General features: G+C 39.7%; 2 protein-coding genes across 2 annotated transcripts in view; one reads left to right on the top strand and one right to left on the bottom strand.

The window, feature by feature from the left end:
- LOC124876122 (SLAIN motif-containing protein-like) overlaps positions 1-20,133 on the bottom strand; it is a 30,236-nt gene that overhangs the window by 7,057 nt on the left and 3,046 nt on the right. The window lies entirely within an intron of this gene.
- On the top strand, positions 1,740-17,093 carry slc6a7 (solute carrier family 6 member 7). Its single transcript, XM_047378647.1, has 14 exons — positions 1,740-3,401; positions 5,745-5,982; positions 6,462-6,593; positions 9,686-9,896; positions 10,229-10,367; positions 10,486-10,620; positions 11,594-11,697; positions 11,782-11,906; positions 12,000-12,112; positions 12,201-12,338; positions 13,773-13,872; positions 14,023-14,141; positions 14,722-14,895; positions 15,622-17,093. Exons 1-14 carry the CDS (start codon positions 3,330-3,332, stop codon positions 15,790-15,792), a joined length of 1,971 nt encoding a protein of 656 aa, XP_047234603.1. The 5' UTR covers positions 1,740-3,329; the 3' UTR covers positions 15,793-17,093.

A 20,133-nucleotide genomic window follows, 5' to 3' on the forward strand; every position in this document is an offset into this window, starting at 1 on the left:
TAACACATCAAAACTAACACATAGAGTATAGTGGGTGGAGTTATACAATGATGTACAGTAGGTGGTGGTATGCACCTCTGAATTTGTTGCGAACCGCCAGCAGAAGAAGCAGCAACACTTACGCCAAGATGACGGACCAAGAGCCTATATTAACGACATTAAGACATATATAAACTTTTTAACATTACCTGGCTTTGTACCGTAGTTTCTTCATCCGTCATCTTGGCGCTAGTGTTGCTGCTTCTTCTTCTTCTGCTGGCGGTTCGCAACAAATTCAAAGGTGCATACTGCCACTTACTGTACACCATTGTATAACTCCACCCACTATATTCTATGTTTTAGTTTTGTATTTCATAAAAATAAGGACAATGCTTTATTTATAATACTCTTGATTCCCCCCCCTCCCCTATGTTCCTAATATTCCTTTTAGACTGAATTACCTCCCATACGTTTACTGGCGGTGGCGAGTGTGACAGCGCATGCGCAATGCAAATCCACTAACTCGGTGCTCCACTAATCAGCCTGAGATCACGTGACACCAAGTCGCTGCTGTAAATTTGTATTCTCATAGAAAAGAAATTGTATTCACAAACTGTTATAGCATATTGTATTCATAAAGAATAAACCACAACTGTAAACTTGAACTTTGTGTTTGTAATTTCTTGAAGCTGTAACATTTTATTTTATATTCTTATAGAGAAAATATACAATACCTCTTTTGGATTTTACTTATGCACAACTATTGATTAATATGCACACATTTCGTCTTTACATACACATTGTTTTTGACAGCGTTCTTACCCCCATACCCTGCATCCATCTGTTCGTTCTCGCAGAAAAATTACGCTGCTCTCTCGCTCTGTTTAGTGGGCGTATTTGTCAGTTGGGGGCAGAAACTCTTCTGATTGATCTGATTGGCCGGATTTTCACCTCATATCCGGTCGCAGCCGGCACAGGACATTGCCTTATGGGAGAAGAAGAACAGGGAACGTGACGTGATTCAAAGCAGGCTAATTAATTTAACATATCCACAGCTAACCGATTGCTAATAAATTAACCAATAATCATTCAAGAATCTTTACTGTCATTATGAGGCCATAATAAATTTTTTTTGAGACATCCGGCTCAGAATGCAATAAAGGATACAGTCAGAAATGTAAAACATTTAGAAAACACATAGAAAAACAAAAAATAAGCATCCTTAGAGGACACCCTTGAAAAATATAAATAAAATAAATGTCACCGGTAAAAAAAAAAAAAAAGTGTTGCAATCAACTTTTCTTTTCCTTACCTTCTTATTTATTCCTCGTTTTCTTCAACGCTTTGAAATCACGTCACGTCCCCTGCTCTTCTTCTCCTATAAGGCAATGTCCTGTGCCGGCTGCGACCGGATATGAGGTGAAAATCCGGACAATCAGATCAATCAGAAGAGTTTCTGCCCACAACTGACAAATACGCCCACTAAACAGAGCGAGAGAGCAGCGTAATTTTTCTGCGAGAACGAACAGATGGATGCAGGGGGCGTGTTTTACTGCTCGCCGTGCTGCGTTCAAAGGCTCTCGAATAAAAGTGTCCACCCGCAATCAGAGCTATGCGCCCTCTCGATTAAAAGATGCGCTGTTGTGATTTTTGGCAGGAATATGACGCCATACCAAAAGTTCAACCTCTGCCTAACGGTGTGTTAATTATGTCAGTTTTACAAATAACCTGTTTCTATTTCTGAAATACTTGAAAAATACTTCCTTTTCTTTTGTGGGCTGTGGTCATCTGTGGTCACCTTCCTTTACTCTGGTACCCCTAAATAAAATTGAGTGGAAGTAATTGCCTTCAGAGGTAAATAGAGTCCAGCTTTGCGCAATTTAATGTCAGTATAAATCCAGCTGTTCTGTGAAGGCCTCAGAGGTTTGTTACACAACCTTAGCAAACAACATCATGATGACAGCAGATCAGGTCAGGGAGAAAGTTGTAGAAGTTCTCACACAGCACATAGTATGGCAAAACTTTAAACATATCAAGACACGAGTATACACCTACACGGACAGGTTCGGCAAGAAGAGCATTAATCAGAGAAGCATCCCACAGACCCATGGAGACTCTGGAGGAGCTACAATGATTCACCGCTAAGGTAGGAGAATCTGCGACAGGACACACAAAGAAACAATGTAAACAGAAACTTATGAGACGTAATTTTTAAAGTTTACCACAAGCTATGAAAGGGACCCAGCTAACGTGGATTTTTTTGGCCTTCATGCAAAACTCAATGTGCGGTGGAAAACCTGCATTGCACATTACCCGGCGAAAAAGAGCTGCTGCCACTTAATGATATGGGGGTGCCTCGCTTCAGCAGAAACAGGAAAGCTGATCAAAGTTGATGGGAAGATGGATAGAGCTAAATGCAGAGCAATCCTGAAACAAGACAATGTTACTGGCTGCAAAAGACTCAAGACCGCCATTCAGCAGGAAAATAACCCTAAACAAACACCCAGAGCTAAAATGCAACGCTTAAGATGAAAATATTTATGTGTTAGAATGTCAGAGTCAAAGTCCAGACTTGTAAATCTAATTGAGAATCTGCAGCAAGACTTGAAAACCGATGTGCCCGGATGCTCCCCCGTCCAATATGACTGAGCCTGAGCTACTTTTGCAAAGCTTTTTGTCTTTAAATATGTGGTTGTAGTATTGACTCAAGGGTCCTGAATACAAGTGCATGTCACAATTTTCTGATTTCTATATGGGAAAAACGTTTGAAAACCGTGTATCATTTTCCTTTCCTTTCTCAAATGTGACACTTCGTGTTGGTCTGTTACATGAGTTCCTAATAATTTAAATTGAACTGTGGTGTTGTAATGTGACAAAATATGACAAAACTACGTAGGGTAGGAAAACCTTTTTTTCAAGGCGCTGCAGTAATGTCTGGGTGCCATCATTTTTCTTTAAAGTCACAGCACACATATTTAACCGCAAACTGATGGTGGTGTATTTGACCTTTTTTTAAATTTAAACTTCACATCATCATTCTCCATTTGTTTCTATGCCCTTACTTACTGTGTACACATCCTTTAAATCGTCACCGCCCAACTTTAAAGTGGTAGGTGGAGGTTTCTCCTGCATGCAGCACCTGCCTCTCCTCTCCTCACTCTCCGCCGGGCCCGTTTCCTCATCGTCACCGCTGATATCTACTACCTGCCGAGTCTGACTTGCCAACTGACCCACTTCGTCGAGGGCTGCCGAGATACTTTAACATCTCGTTGTTCTTACAGTCTGCAGAATAAAATGAAGAGCATCGACTGTGTTTTTAAACAGTAAAGCGCCACCTCTGCCGGGTGGAAATGCAGGACAAAAACGGCAAAGGAGCAGCCGGCGGCAGCCCCTCCGGGGGAGGCTCAGCAGCCGCAGCGCAGGTAAGAGCGGAGCTTCGGGGTTTTTTTTTAGCTCCAAAAACGTCACTCTGTGAGCTTTTGAAAATACTGTTGTTTCCTTATTAAAATCTTTACAAGCTTTTCCGCGTTACGTTTCGGGCTGATACCGACGGGTAATCTTCACAGGCAGATGAAGCGGTCAAACCTGTCCGTCGACATTACCCTGGGAGTTGAGATCCAGTGTTCTGGTGAAGATGTACTGGACACGCCAGCAGTGGCGGTTCTAGACCAAATTTACCAGGCCGGGCAGGGTGGGGACACACAACAAAATCAATAAAACAGGGCAATATTTTATCGTTTCATATATCAGGTGAGCCACGGAGTCACAGCTGCAAGTTGCAGACCAAAGTTTTAGCAGATGAAAACACTGATCGTATCTCAATATGGCTGAAGCTAAAAGTACAGCAATTTCATTTTTAATTCAATGTAAAGGTAAAAAAATTTAATTGGTCCAAGGGACCAATCAGTTATGGTTTCTGTGCCAGCACATATCATCATAAAAAATTGATTTAGTATGCCTTCAGTACAGGTGCCACAACATGGGCCAGGACCATTTCTATAGGGGCACTGGCCCACAGGGGCCTGCTCACTCATAACATTTGTGCACATTATTCTCAAGATATGACGCCACCGATGCAGGTGATCCGCCTAGATCATTTTATTCAGTTTCTATTTTAAAGTGGGCCTAAAGTAGTTTCTTCTAAGGTGTAATTAGTTCCTCCACAGTTCTTCCTCAATATTTATGCAACAAGTATTTAGCGTTCTATATTTCTGTCTGCAAGACAACTACATGCCTACAGTTTTCCTATCCTATTCCAGGATGGTAAAGTGTGTAAATAAAGTACGTTATTGTTTGTTTGTTTTTTTTACTAAAATGTAAAATATAATCCCAGTAAAACTTAACTCATAAATAATTCATCATCGTAAATATTGTGACAGCACATAATGCAGAAGCTCTGCTCTTATCTCCACGAAAGTTCCTCCTTGCGGCCTGGCAGAAGTTCCTCTGTACTCTGAAGGTTGATTGCCATAATAGGAAGAATTGAATGGTAAATTATAATTGCGTGGTTTTGAAAGCTTTTGAGTTTGATCGAAAGAATATATGTTACACAAAGTGTGCTTATATCTATAGTGCCTATAAACTCTGCAGTGCCCTGCAAAAGTATTCATACCCCTTAAACATCATGACATTTTGTTTGACATAAAGCAACCCTGTTTGTTATTAGAACTCAATACAAAAGCACACACATCCACCATCCACACTGTGAAACGTGGTACTGGCAGGAAAACCACCCTAAACATCCAGTCAGAGCTGCAATGAAATCATTTAAATAAATGGTTATTCATTTGTTAAAATGGCCCAGTCAAAGCCTAGACATTTATCTAACTGAATATATGTGCAAGACTTGAAAACTGATGTTCAAAGATGCCCATTCAGGTCGACTGAGTTTGAGCTATTTTAACAAAAAGAATGGGGAACATTTTCCGTCACTAGATATGCAAAGCTGTATTTGACCTTGTCTCTCCCGTGGACAAAGCCATTGAAGGAGCTGCTGTTGCCACTAACTATATATTCTGTTTTTCATCTCATAGATTGTATTACTATTTAGTTGTGTGCCTCCCTCCCTGTGTATGTTTTCTTTAACATAGAAAGTACTCCAGGACCAGTGTTCTGTGTGTCTTTTTCGTGTACCGTCTCGGTCCCAGCCAGTGACTGCAGATAGCTGCTCCCAGTGAGCCAGGTTCTGCTGTAGGTTCTTCCTGTTAAGGAAGTTGTTCCCTTTGACTGTCTCTAAATACTTGCTCAGTGTGAGGTATTGCTGCAAACTTAATGCCTCAACACAACTGGCTGTGCTTCCTTAGATAGGACTTTCACCATTTGGCATTATAAAGGGAATTTGACTCTCAATTGTATTGGAATATATGTAATTGGGTTTGAATCTGTCTACATGATTGGACTGATTTGATTAAATATTTATGTGTATAAATCGGACCTGTTTGTATAGTGAAAGTGTCATTAGATAACATTTGTTGTGAATTGGCCTTAGATAAATAAATCGAATTGAATTAATTTGTGTTGGTCTATCATTACACCCCAAAAAATGCTAAGTTTATGGTTCTAATGTGACAAAATATGAAATGATTAAGAGGTGTGAATAATGTAAAAATAATTCTCATAGTATTACATTAGCAAATTTTCCTCAAAGTTATGCATATCCTCAGCTTTATAATGATTAAATCTTTATTAGTGGTAAATAATTGCCAGCGTTACAATGCATTTCCACTAATGTCACCATATATATAACATATTTTTATATCTTTTAGAACTCACTACATTTGAATGGACATACTGATTCTTCAAATGGCCACAACCCAATAATTACACCATCCCCACAGCAGCAGTCTGATTCTCAAACCCCTAATCCCGTGCCTACTTCAGCCGCGGTTGTCCCGAGGGATCAGTGGGGTGGGAAGTATGAGTTCCTGCTGTCCTGTCTCGGTTACTGCGTGGGTCTGGGCAATGTGTGGAGGTTCCCATACCTGTGTTACCGCAATGGAGGAGGTGAGCTACCGTACAGTATGTTGCATATCCTGATATTTTAATATCTAGGTGTGTGCGTTTAATGATTCCTGGCACTAATTTGGATTAGAGGTCAACTTCGCCTAACTCCAGGGTGTGAGCGTTGCTTCTGAGCATGCTTGCTTAATTGGGAGACTTAGTCCAGACATTTCTGTAGAACTGGGTGCTGAGCCTCAAAGCGTTTACAAACCGTCTAAGCAGAACCTGTGTTTTACATTGATTACACACCAGACATGAAGTCTATTTTTCTATCCAAGCCTTACACTCATCTGAGATCAAACATGTTGAAGCCTGACTGGCTGTAAGAAGGATTAAGATCTTTCTATGAAACTGCCTCTTAAACGTCATGGCCTTATAATCAAACCTGCCTTCACAAGACGTAAATAATTCCAAAATATTACTATGTTTTTGTCTTCCCAATGTTGGTTTTCTTCAAACTGGCCCGTTTCCAATCTTTACAGGTGTGTTTCTCATTCCCTACTTCATTATGCTCTTTGTGACGGGAGTTCCTCTCTTCCTCATGGAGCTGAGTTTAGGCCAGTATGGCTCAGCCGGTCCCATCATGGTGTGGAAATGCTGCCCTCTGCTTAAAGGTAACAATCTCCCTCATCAAGTTATTCAGCCTGGTTATAATACATGTCCTTTCAATGATAATTTGTGTAGACTTATGTCCCCAAACTCAATGACTGATCAGTTGCACCGTGGTCTGCAGTATGAAAAGCACCTCACAGCTTCTCTAAATTATTTTTTCAGAAAGCTCCATTTTTGTTTTTTATGTCACCAGTTGCTCCAACTCAAAACCACAATCCAGTAACATTACAAGTTGCTGCCTCATTGATTACATGTCTTACAGCTAATGCAAAATATTCCTGACTGCTTTATGGGCCAAAAGCTAAACATGTTTCATAAAAAAAATAAAATATATATATATATATATATATATAAATATATATATATATATATATATATATATATATATATATATATATATATATATACAGGTCCTTCTCAAAATATTAGCATATTGTGATAAAGTTCATTATTTTCCATAATGTCATGATGAAAATTTAACATTCATATATTTTAGATTCATTGCACACTAACTGAAATATTTCAGGTCTTTTATTGTCTTAATACGGATGATTTTGGCATACAGCTCATGAAAACCCAAAATTCCTATCTCACAAAATTAGCATATCATTAAAAGGGTCTCTAAACGAGCTATGAACCTAATCATCTGAATCAACGAGTTAACTCTAAACACCTGCAAAAGATTCCTGAGGCCTTTAAAACTCCCAGCCTGGTTCATCACTCAAAACCCCAATCATGGGTAAGACTGCTGACCTGACTGCTGTCCAGAAGGCCACTATTGACACCCTCAAGCAAGAGGGTAAGACACAGAAAGAAATTTCTGAACGAATAGGCTGTTCCCAGAGTGCTGTATCAAGGCACCTCAGTGGGAAGTCTGTGGGAAGGAAAAAGTGTGGCAGAAAACGCTGCACAACGAGAAGAGGTGACCGGACCCTGAGGAAGATTGTGGAGAAGGGCCGATTCCAGACCTTGGGGGACCTGCGGAAGCAGTGGACTGAGTCTGGAGTAGAAACATCCAGAGCCACCGTGCACAGGTGTATGCAGGAAATGGGCTACAGGTGCCGCATTCCCCAGGTCAAGCCACTTTTGAACCAGAAACAGCGGCAGAAGCGCCTGACCTGGGCTACAGAGAAGCAGCACTGGACTGTTGCTCAGTGGTCCAAAGTACTTTTTTCGGATGAAAGCAAATTCTGCATGTCATTCAGAAATCAAGGTGCCAGAGTCTGGAGGAAGACTGGGGAGAAGGAAATGCCAAAATGCCAGAAGTCCAGTGTCAAGTACCCACAGTCAGTGATGGTCTGGGGTGCCGTGTCAGCTGCTGGTGTTGGTCCACTGTGTTTTATCAAGGGCAGGGTCAATGCAGCTAGCTATCAGGAGATTTTGGAGCACTTCATGCTTCCATCTGCTGAAAAGCTTTATGGAGATGAAGATTTCATTTTTCAGCACGACCTGGCACCTGCTCACAGTGCCAAAACCACTGGTAAATGGTTTACTGACCATGGTATCACTGTGCTCAATTGGCCTGCCAACTCTCCTGACCTGAACCCCATAGAGAATCTGTGGGATATTGTGAAGAGAACGTTGAGAGACTCAAGACCCAACACTCTGGATGAGCTAAAGGCCGCTATCGAAGCATCCTGGGCCTCCATAAGACCTCAGCAGTGCCACAGGCTGATTGCCTCCATGCCACGCCGCATTGAAGCAGTCATTTCTGCAAAAGGATTCCCGACCAAGTATTGAGTGCATAACTGTACATGATTATTTGAAGGTTGACGTTTTTTGTATTAAAAACACTTTTTTCTTTTTTTGGTCGGATGAAATATGCTAATTTTGTGAGATAGGAATTATGGGTTTTCATGAGCTGTATGCCAAAATCATCCGTATTAAGACAATAAAAGACCTGAAATATTTCAGTTAGTGTGCAATGAATCTAAAATATATGAATGTTAAATTTTCATCATGACATTATGGAAAATAATTAACTTTATCACAATATGCTAATATTTTGAGAAGGACCTGTGTATATATATATATATATATATATATATATGTGCTTATACATTGACTCTTAAAAGATAAAACGCCTGGTTTTTGTGATGTTCAATTCAACTAAAGCTTAGCAAACAGTCTGCAAACAGGTTACAAAGGATCAAAATGATCTCAATGTAGCCAAAGGGTACACTGAAAAAATCCACAGCATTATTTCAACACTATGGCAAGTCATCATATGTAAAGGTAAAAAAATGTGACTGAAACTGGTCAAGCGACACAAAGCAACACTGAAAGATACATTTCTGTGTTCAATGAAAAAAAACAACCTTCTGTATTCTCCATATAAGAAGGAATAAGAAGTAGTGTTGCAGTACAGAATTCCTTTATTCCAAAACAAAACGGCAGGTGTGGCACAAAAACAACACCATGCATCACCAAAAGAACACCATACCTTCAGTGAGAGATGGTGGTTTTTTTACACTGCAAAAATATGGCTTTTTTAATAAAGGTGTGTACACTTTTAAGAGCAACTGTAGCTAATGCTAGATCTGCTGGCCATAAGCTAAATATAAAAATTGTCTATAAGAAACAAAAAAAAACCATACAGTTTTACTTCATTTTAGCATCAAAGCAGGTGGAAGTTCACAATACGGGAAAAGTTCTAGTTGCTGACTCACTTTAGTTTGCCGTCTCACCAAATACGTCATTTAGCTAACGCTAAAGCTAAATTTCTAAAAGGTCTACAGGCCAAAAGTCAAATAGAAACATTTAATTTGAAAACGACAAGCATGCCCTGTTTAAGAAATAAAGATACATTAAACTTAAGTGGATTTCATAACAAAGGCAGGATTTTTGTTCAAGATAAAATGACACAATCACATTACTATGCTAAAGCTGAAACTGAATTTAGTGTAGTTCAAGAAAAACAAATTGTGCATTTTTGGAAATACAGTACAACCTCAAGTTTCCTGAATGCTGTAATTAGAGGAGAGTATAATTTAAATTTCACATAGACCATTTTTTCTTCATATTATACAGCAGAATGTTTATATAATAATGTCTAGGTTTTTGTGAGATGTTTACACACCATCTTTTTATGTAGGCATTGGAATTGGGATGCTGTGTGTGTCCACGCTGGTGTGCCTCTACTACAACGTCATCATCGCGTGGACATTTTACTACCTGGGCAGCTCGTTCCAGAGCCCCTTGCCCTGGTCATGTGATGCCGTGGCCAATGCCGCCATCTGCGGTAATGGCACTGTTGGCAACAGCTCCCTGGAAAGACCCCGCAGCCCTACAGAGGTTTTCTGGAAGTAAGTGCATTGTTTGCCACACAGTTCATACTCTTGAAATTCAAATAGTGTTTCTCTCTTAATTTGACTCAACTAAGATGTACTGCATGCCACATATCCTAAAAGAAAACATTGTTTTTAATAAACAGTGTCCTTCACACTTATTGGCAACCATGGCAAAGATGTGTAAAAAGCATTAAAATAACTTTTTCTGGCAATTTACCATACTGAAGTTTAAGAAAAAGAATTTGGAAAAGTTTATTATTCTGTGGGGTGAATCCCATGTTGAGAAATGTGTCGTCACCAAAACTTAATTCTACTGCTTCCATAATTCATGTCTGCTTATCTTGCAGTGAGAATGTACTGGGTGTGGTGAACAGTGAGGGCCTTCATGACCCGGGCCCCGTGCGGTGGCCCCTGGCACTGTGCCTCTTGGCTGCCTGGATCATCATCTTCCTCTGTATGCTCAAAGGCATCCGCAGCTCTGGCAAGGTGAACTACCACCATGTTTTCCACCAGAAAAATCATTCTGACACTCAAACACAGTCTGTTCCTTATACTGCCATATTTTCTCAATCTAATGTGTGTCTGTGATTTGTGTGTTCTTTAGGTGGTTTATGTAACAGCCACCTTCCCATACATCGTCCTCATTGTTTTGATCATCAGAGGTGCGACACTGGAGGGATCTCTTCAGGGCGTCGCTTTCTACCTCACACCAGACTGGAGCCGTCTAGCTAATGCGCAAGTATGTCAGAGCTCAATGCATGTTGCTTTGTAATAGTATCTATTGTGACGTTACAACGACAAACCAGTGTATTCTATCTGAATTTTATTTGACAGACCAACACATAGTACACATCTGTGGAAGGCAAGGAATATGTTAAATGATTTTCAAGTTTATTTATAAGTAAGAATCTGAAAATTGTGGCATGGATTTGTATTCAGCAATAGTTTTATAATCATATTTCGCTGCAATTACAGCTACAACTATTTTGCTGTAGCTTTCTAACAGCTTTGTTCACCTAGAGACTGAAATTCTTATTCATTCTTCATCTGTAGTTCAAACTCAGACAGATTGATCATTCATGCTCAAGTCTTACCAATCTCAATTAGATTTACGTCTGGCCTTTGATATAAAGTCATGTCTTGGCAGGTTTGCAGTTGTGTTATACTTGTTCTATTTTCAGATGATGCGTTGAACAGTGCTTTGTGAGATCTTCAAATCTCAGTTATACTGAACTGTTTTAAGGGGGTATCAAAGTAAAAATGGCTAAATACAAATGGCACAATTTTTGGATTTTTATCAAACATTTTGAAAACCTTATGTCATGAAAATGACACAGGGTCTTAATCGTTTTCATCATTTTGTGAAACTGTGGAATACTTTAAGAAGTATGAATACTTTTGCAAAGTACATGTAAAGTTACAGTTCCCAAATATTATAAAAAATGTAAACATGAATGTTTAAATATAGATGTAAGTGAAAATTCATAATTTAATTAAATAACCATGCAGACTGTGCATAATGCATACCATCCATACATTAACATGGCAGTCAGACATACAAACCATTAAAAATAATCTAGTTGAAGCAGATCTGGCAAACTGTGCTAGCTACACTACAAACCCTTGCTATATGACCTGGGCTGAGAGGCTCTAAAAACATTTGTATATATTTTTCCATGATCCAAACTAAATTTTTCACTGAAACATTGCAGGTGTGGAATGACGCAGCCTCTCAGATCTTCTATTCTTTAGGCATAGGGGTTGGAGGGCTGCTTTCAATGGCATCTTACAATAAGTTTGACAACAACGTCATCAGGTAAGTGTGCTGTATCATGTACTCTGTCAATACAATCACGTCTGATCGCTTCATTCTGTTGATGATATTTCTTGCTGATTTTAGGGACACTATTATTATCACAGTCGGAAACTGCAGCACCAGCTTCTTTGCAGGATTTGCTATATTCTCTATCCTGGGTCACATGGCCTGGAGGAAGGGAGTGCCTGTGGGAAAGGTGGCAGACACAGGTAGCTACCAGGCTTATTTCTGTCCACGTTTTGCGTTGCAGCCATCGACAGCCTAAAACAGAAATCATAAACGTATCCCTTGTATGTCTTCAGGTCCTGGACTAGCTTTTGTTGCTTATCCAGAAGCGCTTGCTCTGCTGCCAGGCTCAGTGTTTTGGTCCATTATGTTCTTCCTCATGCTGTTCATGCTCGGGATTGATACTCTGGTAAGACGGACCAGACGAAGACATCAGGAAGAATATTAATCTGTGCATCAGTGGTTGACATGACACCATGTACTTTGTATCCTCATAGTTTGGTAACATGGAGGGCATCACCACAGCTGTATTGGATGAGTTCCCAAACCTCAGGAGGAACACCTTGCATAAGTCTCTGTTCTTGGGCACCCTGTGTTTTGCCTTCTACCTGATGGGCCTCCTGTTAGTGACGGATGTAAGGCTGTGAATAATGTGAATTTGTTGCCATCTGTCATGTACCTCCCAAAAGTGATCCTGCAACTTGAACTTTTTCACACTTTTCCACATTATATCCACAAACATGAGTTAATTTTACAGAAAATGTATGTGATAGAGAAACTAAAAGTAGTGGATAGTTGGAAAGAATATATTACTTGAAAAGAAAATAATGTATGTTTTTTAAAAAATAGTTTACGCACACAATCTGAAAAGTGTGGCACGCATTTTTTTAATCAGCTTCTATTACTGTGATACCGCCTAAGACAAACCCACTGTAGCCATTTGCCTTTAGAAGTTCGCTAGTTAGAAAATCAAGTCCAGCTGTTTTGTGAAGGCCTCAGAGGTTTGTTACAACATTAGTGAACAAACAGCATCACGGAGACCAAGGAATACAGCAGACAGCTCAGGAAAAAATTGTGGAAAGGTTTAAAGAAGGGTACGGTTATAAAACAATATCCCAAGGTTTAAACGGAGCACTGTTCATCATCCAAAAATGAAAAGTGGGTGGCACAACCAACTGCAAACCTACCAAGTCATGACCATCCACTTAAATTGGCAAGGCAGCCATGTGGTCCATGGTGACTTTGGAGGAGCTGCAGAGATCCACAGGTCAGGTGGGAGAACTTATCAATATGGCATCTAATCATCGCACAGCCCACAAATCTGGCCTTTATAGAAAAATGACAAGAAGAAGGGCAGCCAAAAGAAGTCATGTTTCAGGTTTGCCACAAGACATGTAGGGCATGCAAGAAATACAGACAATGAATTTTTAGGCTTATGTGTAAAAACAAACCCTGGTATATTAAACTAAACACACCGTCCCCGACATAAAACGTGGCAATGACAGCATCCTGTTGTGGCAATGTTTTTCTTCAAGGAAAGAAAGGAAGCTAAGTTATTAGGATGATGGATTAATGAAGACAATTATCTAAGAAACGCTGTTAGAGGCTGAAAGAGTTTCACATTCCAGCAGGACAGCGGCCCTTAACAAACGGTGAAAAGAATGGTTTGAATCAAAGCATATCTGTGTTAAAAAAAAAAATTTTATGCACAAATTTGGGCTTAATGAAAAATATGTTGTAATATCTGCTTTAGGGTTTTTAAATGCTACTTTTAATCTGACAAATGATCCTCATTGGAACACATATTCTAATGTGTTGAATATGACTATATTTGAGGTATTTTGCAAAGCAGAATGGGCAAAAAGTGGTTCTGAAAAGTATTGGCTGAGAAGGTGTTGAATAAAAATGCTTGCCACAATATTTTGATTCTTATTTGCGACAATAAAAAAATAATCATGTTTCTGTACATGTTTCAGTGCAGTTGGCTGTAAAGTTTGAGAGTTAAGAATAACTTCTGAAAAGCACCATTCATTTTTCACATTCCCTTCCTGCTGTGTATGTCTCCATAGGGAGGGATTTACTGGTTCACTCTCATTGACTCCTTCAGCACCAGTTTCGGCCTCATCATCATCACCCTGTTCATGTGCATTGGCATCTCCTTCTTCTATGGTATCCCATCTCATTCCTTACCGTCACGTCATCCCTAACTAATCCAATCATTCCACTGTACATGTTTCTGTGCCGTTAGTCTCTGTTGTCCTGGTGATGTTAATTTTCTAACTTGCACCAGTTCACTACCTTTTTTTTTTTTTCTATCAGGGGTGAACCAGTTTTGTCAGGACATTATTGACATGATCTGCCATTGCCCTCCATGGTGCAGCAAAGTGTTGATTTACTTCAAAGCCTGCTGGGTTTTCTGCACACCTTTTCTCCTGCTGGTGAGTGCAAACAAATGTGTGTCAGTTCATATCAGTTCTTACTTGCCGCAATATGTTCTGCAAAATCTTCATATTTAGCATACATGTTTTAATGTAAACTATCTTAGGTTAAGGCAATAAGGTTTTTATGACTAGGGCTCAGAAATAACCAGCATCTTGTTGTGTTAATCCTAAACTGAATTATACTTTCTATACTTTCATCATTGTTGCCTTACACAGTTAACTTAACCTGTTCTGACATCACTGACAATTATTTCAGCTCTTTATTGTGTGTTGCCTGAAGCGGTTTTGTCCTTTAAATGAAAAGGTAATCTGATCAGAGGTCATACAGTGTGTCAAGTGACAGGCTGAATGCAGGGAAATGATTAAAGGATCCCATGCTACCGAACAAACTCAAATAATTTTAGTTGCCATTTGTCCTGGAATCTTGGTCCAGGTTAAATATTTAGGGTAGAGACTCTTAGGCAGTCTGATCTCTACCCCCCTGCAGTATTTATGCTGTTGTCTTTCTCTCAGCTTCCTATAGTTATTTTTGTTTACAAAAAAACATTTCTCTTCTTCTGTGCCTGTCCCACCACAGTTCATCCTGATCTACATTTTTTTGGAGATGTACAACACACCCCTCCACTACGGCTCTTATGTTTATCCACGGTGGGGTAAAGGTTTGGGCGTGTGTATGGGCGCGACCTGCTGTTTGCAGATCCTCATTTGGGCCGTTGTGGCCATTAGCAGGGAAACCGGGACTCTAAAGGAAGTGAGTATCACCTCAGTGTCAGCTTGTCACTGTGAGGTCCAGTTACTAAGCCTTGCAAAAGTATTCCTATCCTTTCACCATTTTCACATTTTGTCACATTACAACCACCACTGTCTGTATTTTATTAATGCATTAATCAGTGAAGCAACCAGGAGGCCTATGGTAACTCTGGAAGAGCTGCAGGGATCAGCTGTTCAGTTGGAAGAATCTGTTGATGTGTTTGGGGAAACTAACACTGCAGGTCACAATGGGGATTATTTTCCTGAGCAGGGATATGGAAAACTGTTGTAACTGTTGGTAGGTTAAATGGAGCTAATCTGTTTTAGAATCTGTGACAGGAAAATGAATGTCCACAGCTGTTCTTTATCCAGTCTGGCTGAGCCTGAGCTATTTTGCAAACAAAAAAACCCAAAATGTTGGTCTCTAGAGTTGCTAAGCTGATGGCATACCCCAAATGAGGCTTAGTCGTAATTGCATTGAAAGGTGGTTCTACCAAGCATTGAATCCAAAGGCATGCTTCACTTTTCAGATTTATAAAAGAAAACGAAATGATTATCCTTCCGCTACATAACTATGCAGCACTTTATGTTGGTCAATCACATAAGATCCCAAGGTTTGTGGTTGTAACAGAACAAAATGTGTACACTGCATACCACTGTCACCGTCATTCAAATGGTTCATATCTCGCTGCATAAATTTGGTGTGACTCTGACTTCTCCTTTGCAGCGCTTTAAGAAATCCATTCGACCTCTGAACTCCTGGAGGGTAAATAACCAAAACAGTGCAGCGAGAAGTGAGGAGCACGTGGAGCCCGAGCAAGTGGAGGCTCCTTTCACCGTCACGCTCACAGACATGGATTTCACAGCAATGACGTGGGAAACAGGAAGCAATGCATAAGGAGACAGCGGGGATAAACATACAGTGATGATCAAACTAAGCTTTTAAGAGACAAAGGAATTTTTCTTTTTATTTTGTTACTCACCCCAGCAAGGCTCTGGTGGCTGTGTCAGATCAGACTGTGTCCTGCAGGCCAGTGTGGAATGATAGATTTATTTATACTACTATGTATGTATATGTGAATAATATTTTTAAACAATTTATCTTGTATTGATAAAGATATACAATCTGAAAAGTGTGGCATGCAAAATCTGGTTTGTTGTACAAACCAGATTTTAATTAAAAAACCGCGAAGGAAGGACATTATAGTAAAACCTCCTTATACCAATGAACCTGTAGAGGAGACTGCTTATCTTCATCCTGCCAGACTAAATGGTGTTCACCACAAACATCTTAGTCATAAATATATATTAAGCATGTTTCCTATTTAAATTGAATAAAACGTATTTTGAGAATAAATACATCAAAGGGTTTGCCAAATGAAGTATTACAAAGGTGTCCACACCTATGAAGGGACCCATTTAGATGTCTTGATTGAATAATTTATTTTCAAATGAGCAATTTCAATTATGCCAGAAACAAATTATTTTAATAAATTACTTACAACATTGCCCTACACTGTTGGCGAAAACTACCACTGCTCATCACCTAGAACATATCCCCACTGTGAAACATGGGGGTGGCAGCATCATGCTTTGGGGACGTTTTTTCTTCGGCAGGGATCAGGAAGCTGGTCAGAGTTGATGGGAAGATGGATGTAGCTAACTGCAGGGCAGTCTTAAAAAAAGAAAACCTATAGGCAGTAGAAAACGAATTTATTGACTTATTGGCTGCATCGGCCTACATGCGAATATAATAATGTTGTCATTGTAGTAAAACTATATTGATGTTGTTGCCATGTCTTTTAAGTATCAGAAATAGATGTTTTTGTTTGTGATCATCAGTAGTGACAAAATGAACGTCAACCTTCCATATTTGTTTGCCACACCAGTTGCACTTTTGACCCTGTGTGCCTGGAGATGTGGTTTGATTTAAGAAAGCACCTTGAATGATTTCTGTATACTGTCTGTGTTCAACAATCTGAAACCATTATACTGTTGCTTTTCAACCCGTTTCTATTTTCAGATTTCTTTTCATTTTTATGTTTTGTATTAACTTCAGATCACCACTTTTAAACTTTGTTAAATATTTGTGATCTGTAATGTACTGACAGTCCCTCCTTTTTCATCTGGTGACCTTTTGGAGGGACTCTAGCGGCCACATGATCCTAAATAAAGTTAAAACATTTGGAAAATTAAAAATGAATCAACCAAAAAGTCCTTATTCGGTTCCACTGTATTGTGTCTTCCATTTGCTAAATAAAAGTCATAAGACACCTGTGTCAACAAACCTACGGCTAGTCAAAGCAGACAGCATTGTGAGGATCATTGTTCTTTGATTTCTCCTGTGCATTTAACATAATTCAGCCTGTTTACTACTTCAGAAGACAGAGGCGGAGGACTCAACAATCTCCTGTATCAATGACTACCAGAAAACAGACCAGGGTTTGTGAGACTGAATGGTTGTGTAGAATATCAGATGGTCAGGAGCACCACAGAGGTAACCCTCACCATTGTTTTTTTCCCCCTCTGTACAACCCAGACTTTCAGTACAACTCAGTCCTGTGATCTGCAGAAATCCTCTGGAGATGATTCTACAATGTGGGGTGTATCAGAGATGGACAAGAGGCTGAGTACAGGGAGCTGGTAGACCATGCTATGGCATTATGTGGAAACAATTAACTTATTTTGAATGTGGATTTCATGAGTGGCAGAAATATATCAAACACTATTTCCATCAAGGGAGAAGAAGTGGAGGTGTTGGAGGAGAATAAATACCTCAATGTTCACCTGGACAACAGACTAGACTGGAGATGTAACTGTGAAGCCATCTACAGAGAGGCACAGAGCAGACTGTACTTCTTGAGGTAGCTTTGGTCCTTCAATGTTTGCAGGAAAATGCTGCTTGTCTTCTATAGGTCTGTTGTGGAGAGTACAACCTCTTCTGCCATCATCTGTTGGGGTAGCTGCATCAGAGCCAGTGGCTTAAAGAAGCTGAACAAGCTGATAAAGACGGCTGGTTCTGTTCTGGTGACTGTGCTGGAGTGTTTAGAGTTATTTTATAAACTATGCTTTATAAAATAAAAAACATTATGGACAACCCAAAGCAACTTCACAGCACAGTAATTGTAGTATAAAGGCTTCATCAGATCTGCTGCAACACGCTGTACAAGGATCCTGCCACAAGAGGGCATTGCTAATACTACAGACAAAAAGTGGGTTTAAAACATTGAGCTCCAGGTTGATCCTGAAATGTCACTATTAGTGAATATCACATGTAAGAATTTTATTTTATATAAAGAAGGGATTCGGAGTTATATGTGTAGTAACACTGAAGTAGATGTTACGGTTAAGACGGAGAAAACAGGTTACATTATACATGTTTAAGATGAAATCCCTAAACAAAAATTTGTATCATAGTATTATAAGAATTATTAACTCACCCTCCGCAAACAAAGTTTGTTTTTTGTCTTTTCTAGGTATTATTGAATTCAAAAAATACTTTCTAAATTAAATGTTGTATCTCATAAAATGCAGGTTTCTTCAAATACAGGTCCTTCTCAAAATATTAGCATATTGTGATAAAGTTCATAATTTTCCATAATGTCATGATGAAAATTTAACATTCATATATTTTAGATTCATTGCACACTAACTGACATATTTCAGGTCTTTTATTGTCTTAATACGGATTATTTTGGCATACAGCTCATGAAAACCCAAAATTCCTATCTCACAAAATTAGCATATTTCATCCGACCAATAAAAGAAAAGTGTTTTTAATACAAAAAACGTCAACCTTCAAATAATCATGTACAGTTATGCACTCAATACTTGGTCGGGAATCCTTTGGCAGAAATGACTGCTTCAATGCGGCGTGGCATGGAGGCAATCAGCCTGTGGCACTGCTGAGGTCTTATGGAGGCCCAGGATGCTTCGATAGCGGCCTTTAGCTCATCCAGAGTGTTGGGTCTTGAGTCTCTCAACATTCTCTTCACAATATCCCACAGATTCTCTATGGGGTTCAGGTCAGGAGAGTTGGCAGGCCAATTGAGCACAGTGATACCATGGTCAGTAAACCATTTACCAGTGGTTTTGGCACTGTGAGCAGGTGCCAGGTCGTGCTGAAAAATGAAATCTTCATCTCCATAAAGCTTTTCAGCAGATGGAAGCATGAAGTGCTCCAAAATCTCCTGATAGCTAGCTGCATTGACCCTGCCCTTGATAAAACACAGTGGACCAACACCAGCAGCTGACACGGCACCCCAGACCATCACTGACTGTGGGTACTTGACACTGGACTTCTGGCATTTTGGCATTTCCTTCTCCCCAGTCTTCCCCCAGACTCTGGCAGCTTGATTTCTGAATGACGTGCAGAATTTGCTTTCATCCGAAAAAAGTACTTTGGACCACTGAGCAACAGTCCAGTGCTGCTTCTCTGTAGCCCAGGTCTGGGGAATGCGGCACCTGTAGCCCATTTCCTGCACACGCCTGTGCACGGTGGCTCTGGATGTTTCTACTCCAGACTCAGTCCACTGCTTCCGCAGGTCCCCCAAGGTCTGGAATCGGCCCTTCTCCACAATCTTCCTCAGGGTCCGGTCACCTCTTATTGTTGTGCAGCGTTTTCTGCCACACTTTTTCCTTCCCACAGACTTCCCACTGAGGTGCCTTGATACAGCACTCTGGGAACAGCCTATTCGTTCAGAAATTTATTTCTGTGTCTTACCCTCTTGCTTGAGGGTGTCAATAGTGGCCTTCTGGACAGCAGTCAGGTCGGCAGTCTTACCCATGATTGGGGTTTTGAGTGATGAACCAGGCTGGGAGTTTTAAAGGCCTCAGGAATCTTTTGCAGGTGTTTAGAGTTAACTCGTTGATTCAGATGATTAGGTTCATAGCTCGTTTAGAGACCCTTTTAATGATATGCTAATTTTGTGAGATAGGAATTTTGGGTTTTCATGAGCTGTATGCCAAAATCATCCGTATTAAGACAATAAAAGTCCTGAAATATTTCAGTTAGTGTGCAATGAATCTAAAATATATGAATGTTAAATTTTCATCATGACATTATGGAAAATAATGAACTTTATCATAATATGCTAATATTTTGAGAAGGACCTGTAAATTATATTTTAATGTGGTAGGATAACATTTACACTGAAAACTGTAGAAAATCTGGCCTTTAATTTAAGGAAATGTATTCAATGGGGGAAAATTCAATTTTAAGAGCTATTTGATTTTAAAC

The sequence above is a fragment of the Girardinichthys multiradiatus genome, chromosome 11 (assembly GCF_021462225.1).
Source record: "Girardinichthys multiradiatus isolate DD_20200921_A chromosome 11, DD_fGirMul_XY1, whole genome shotgun sequence".
Taxonomy (NCBI): domain Eukaryota; kingdom Metazoa; phylum Chordata; class Actinopteri; order Cyprinodontiformes; family Goodeidae; genus Girardinichthys; species Girardinichthys multiradiatus.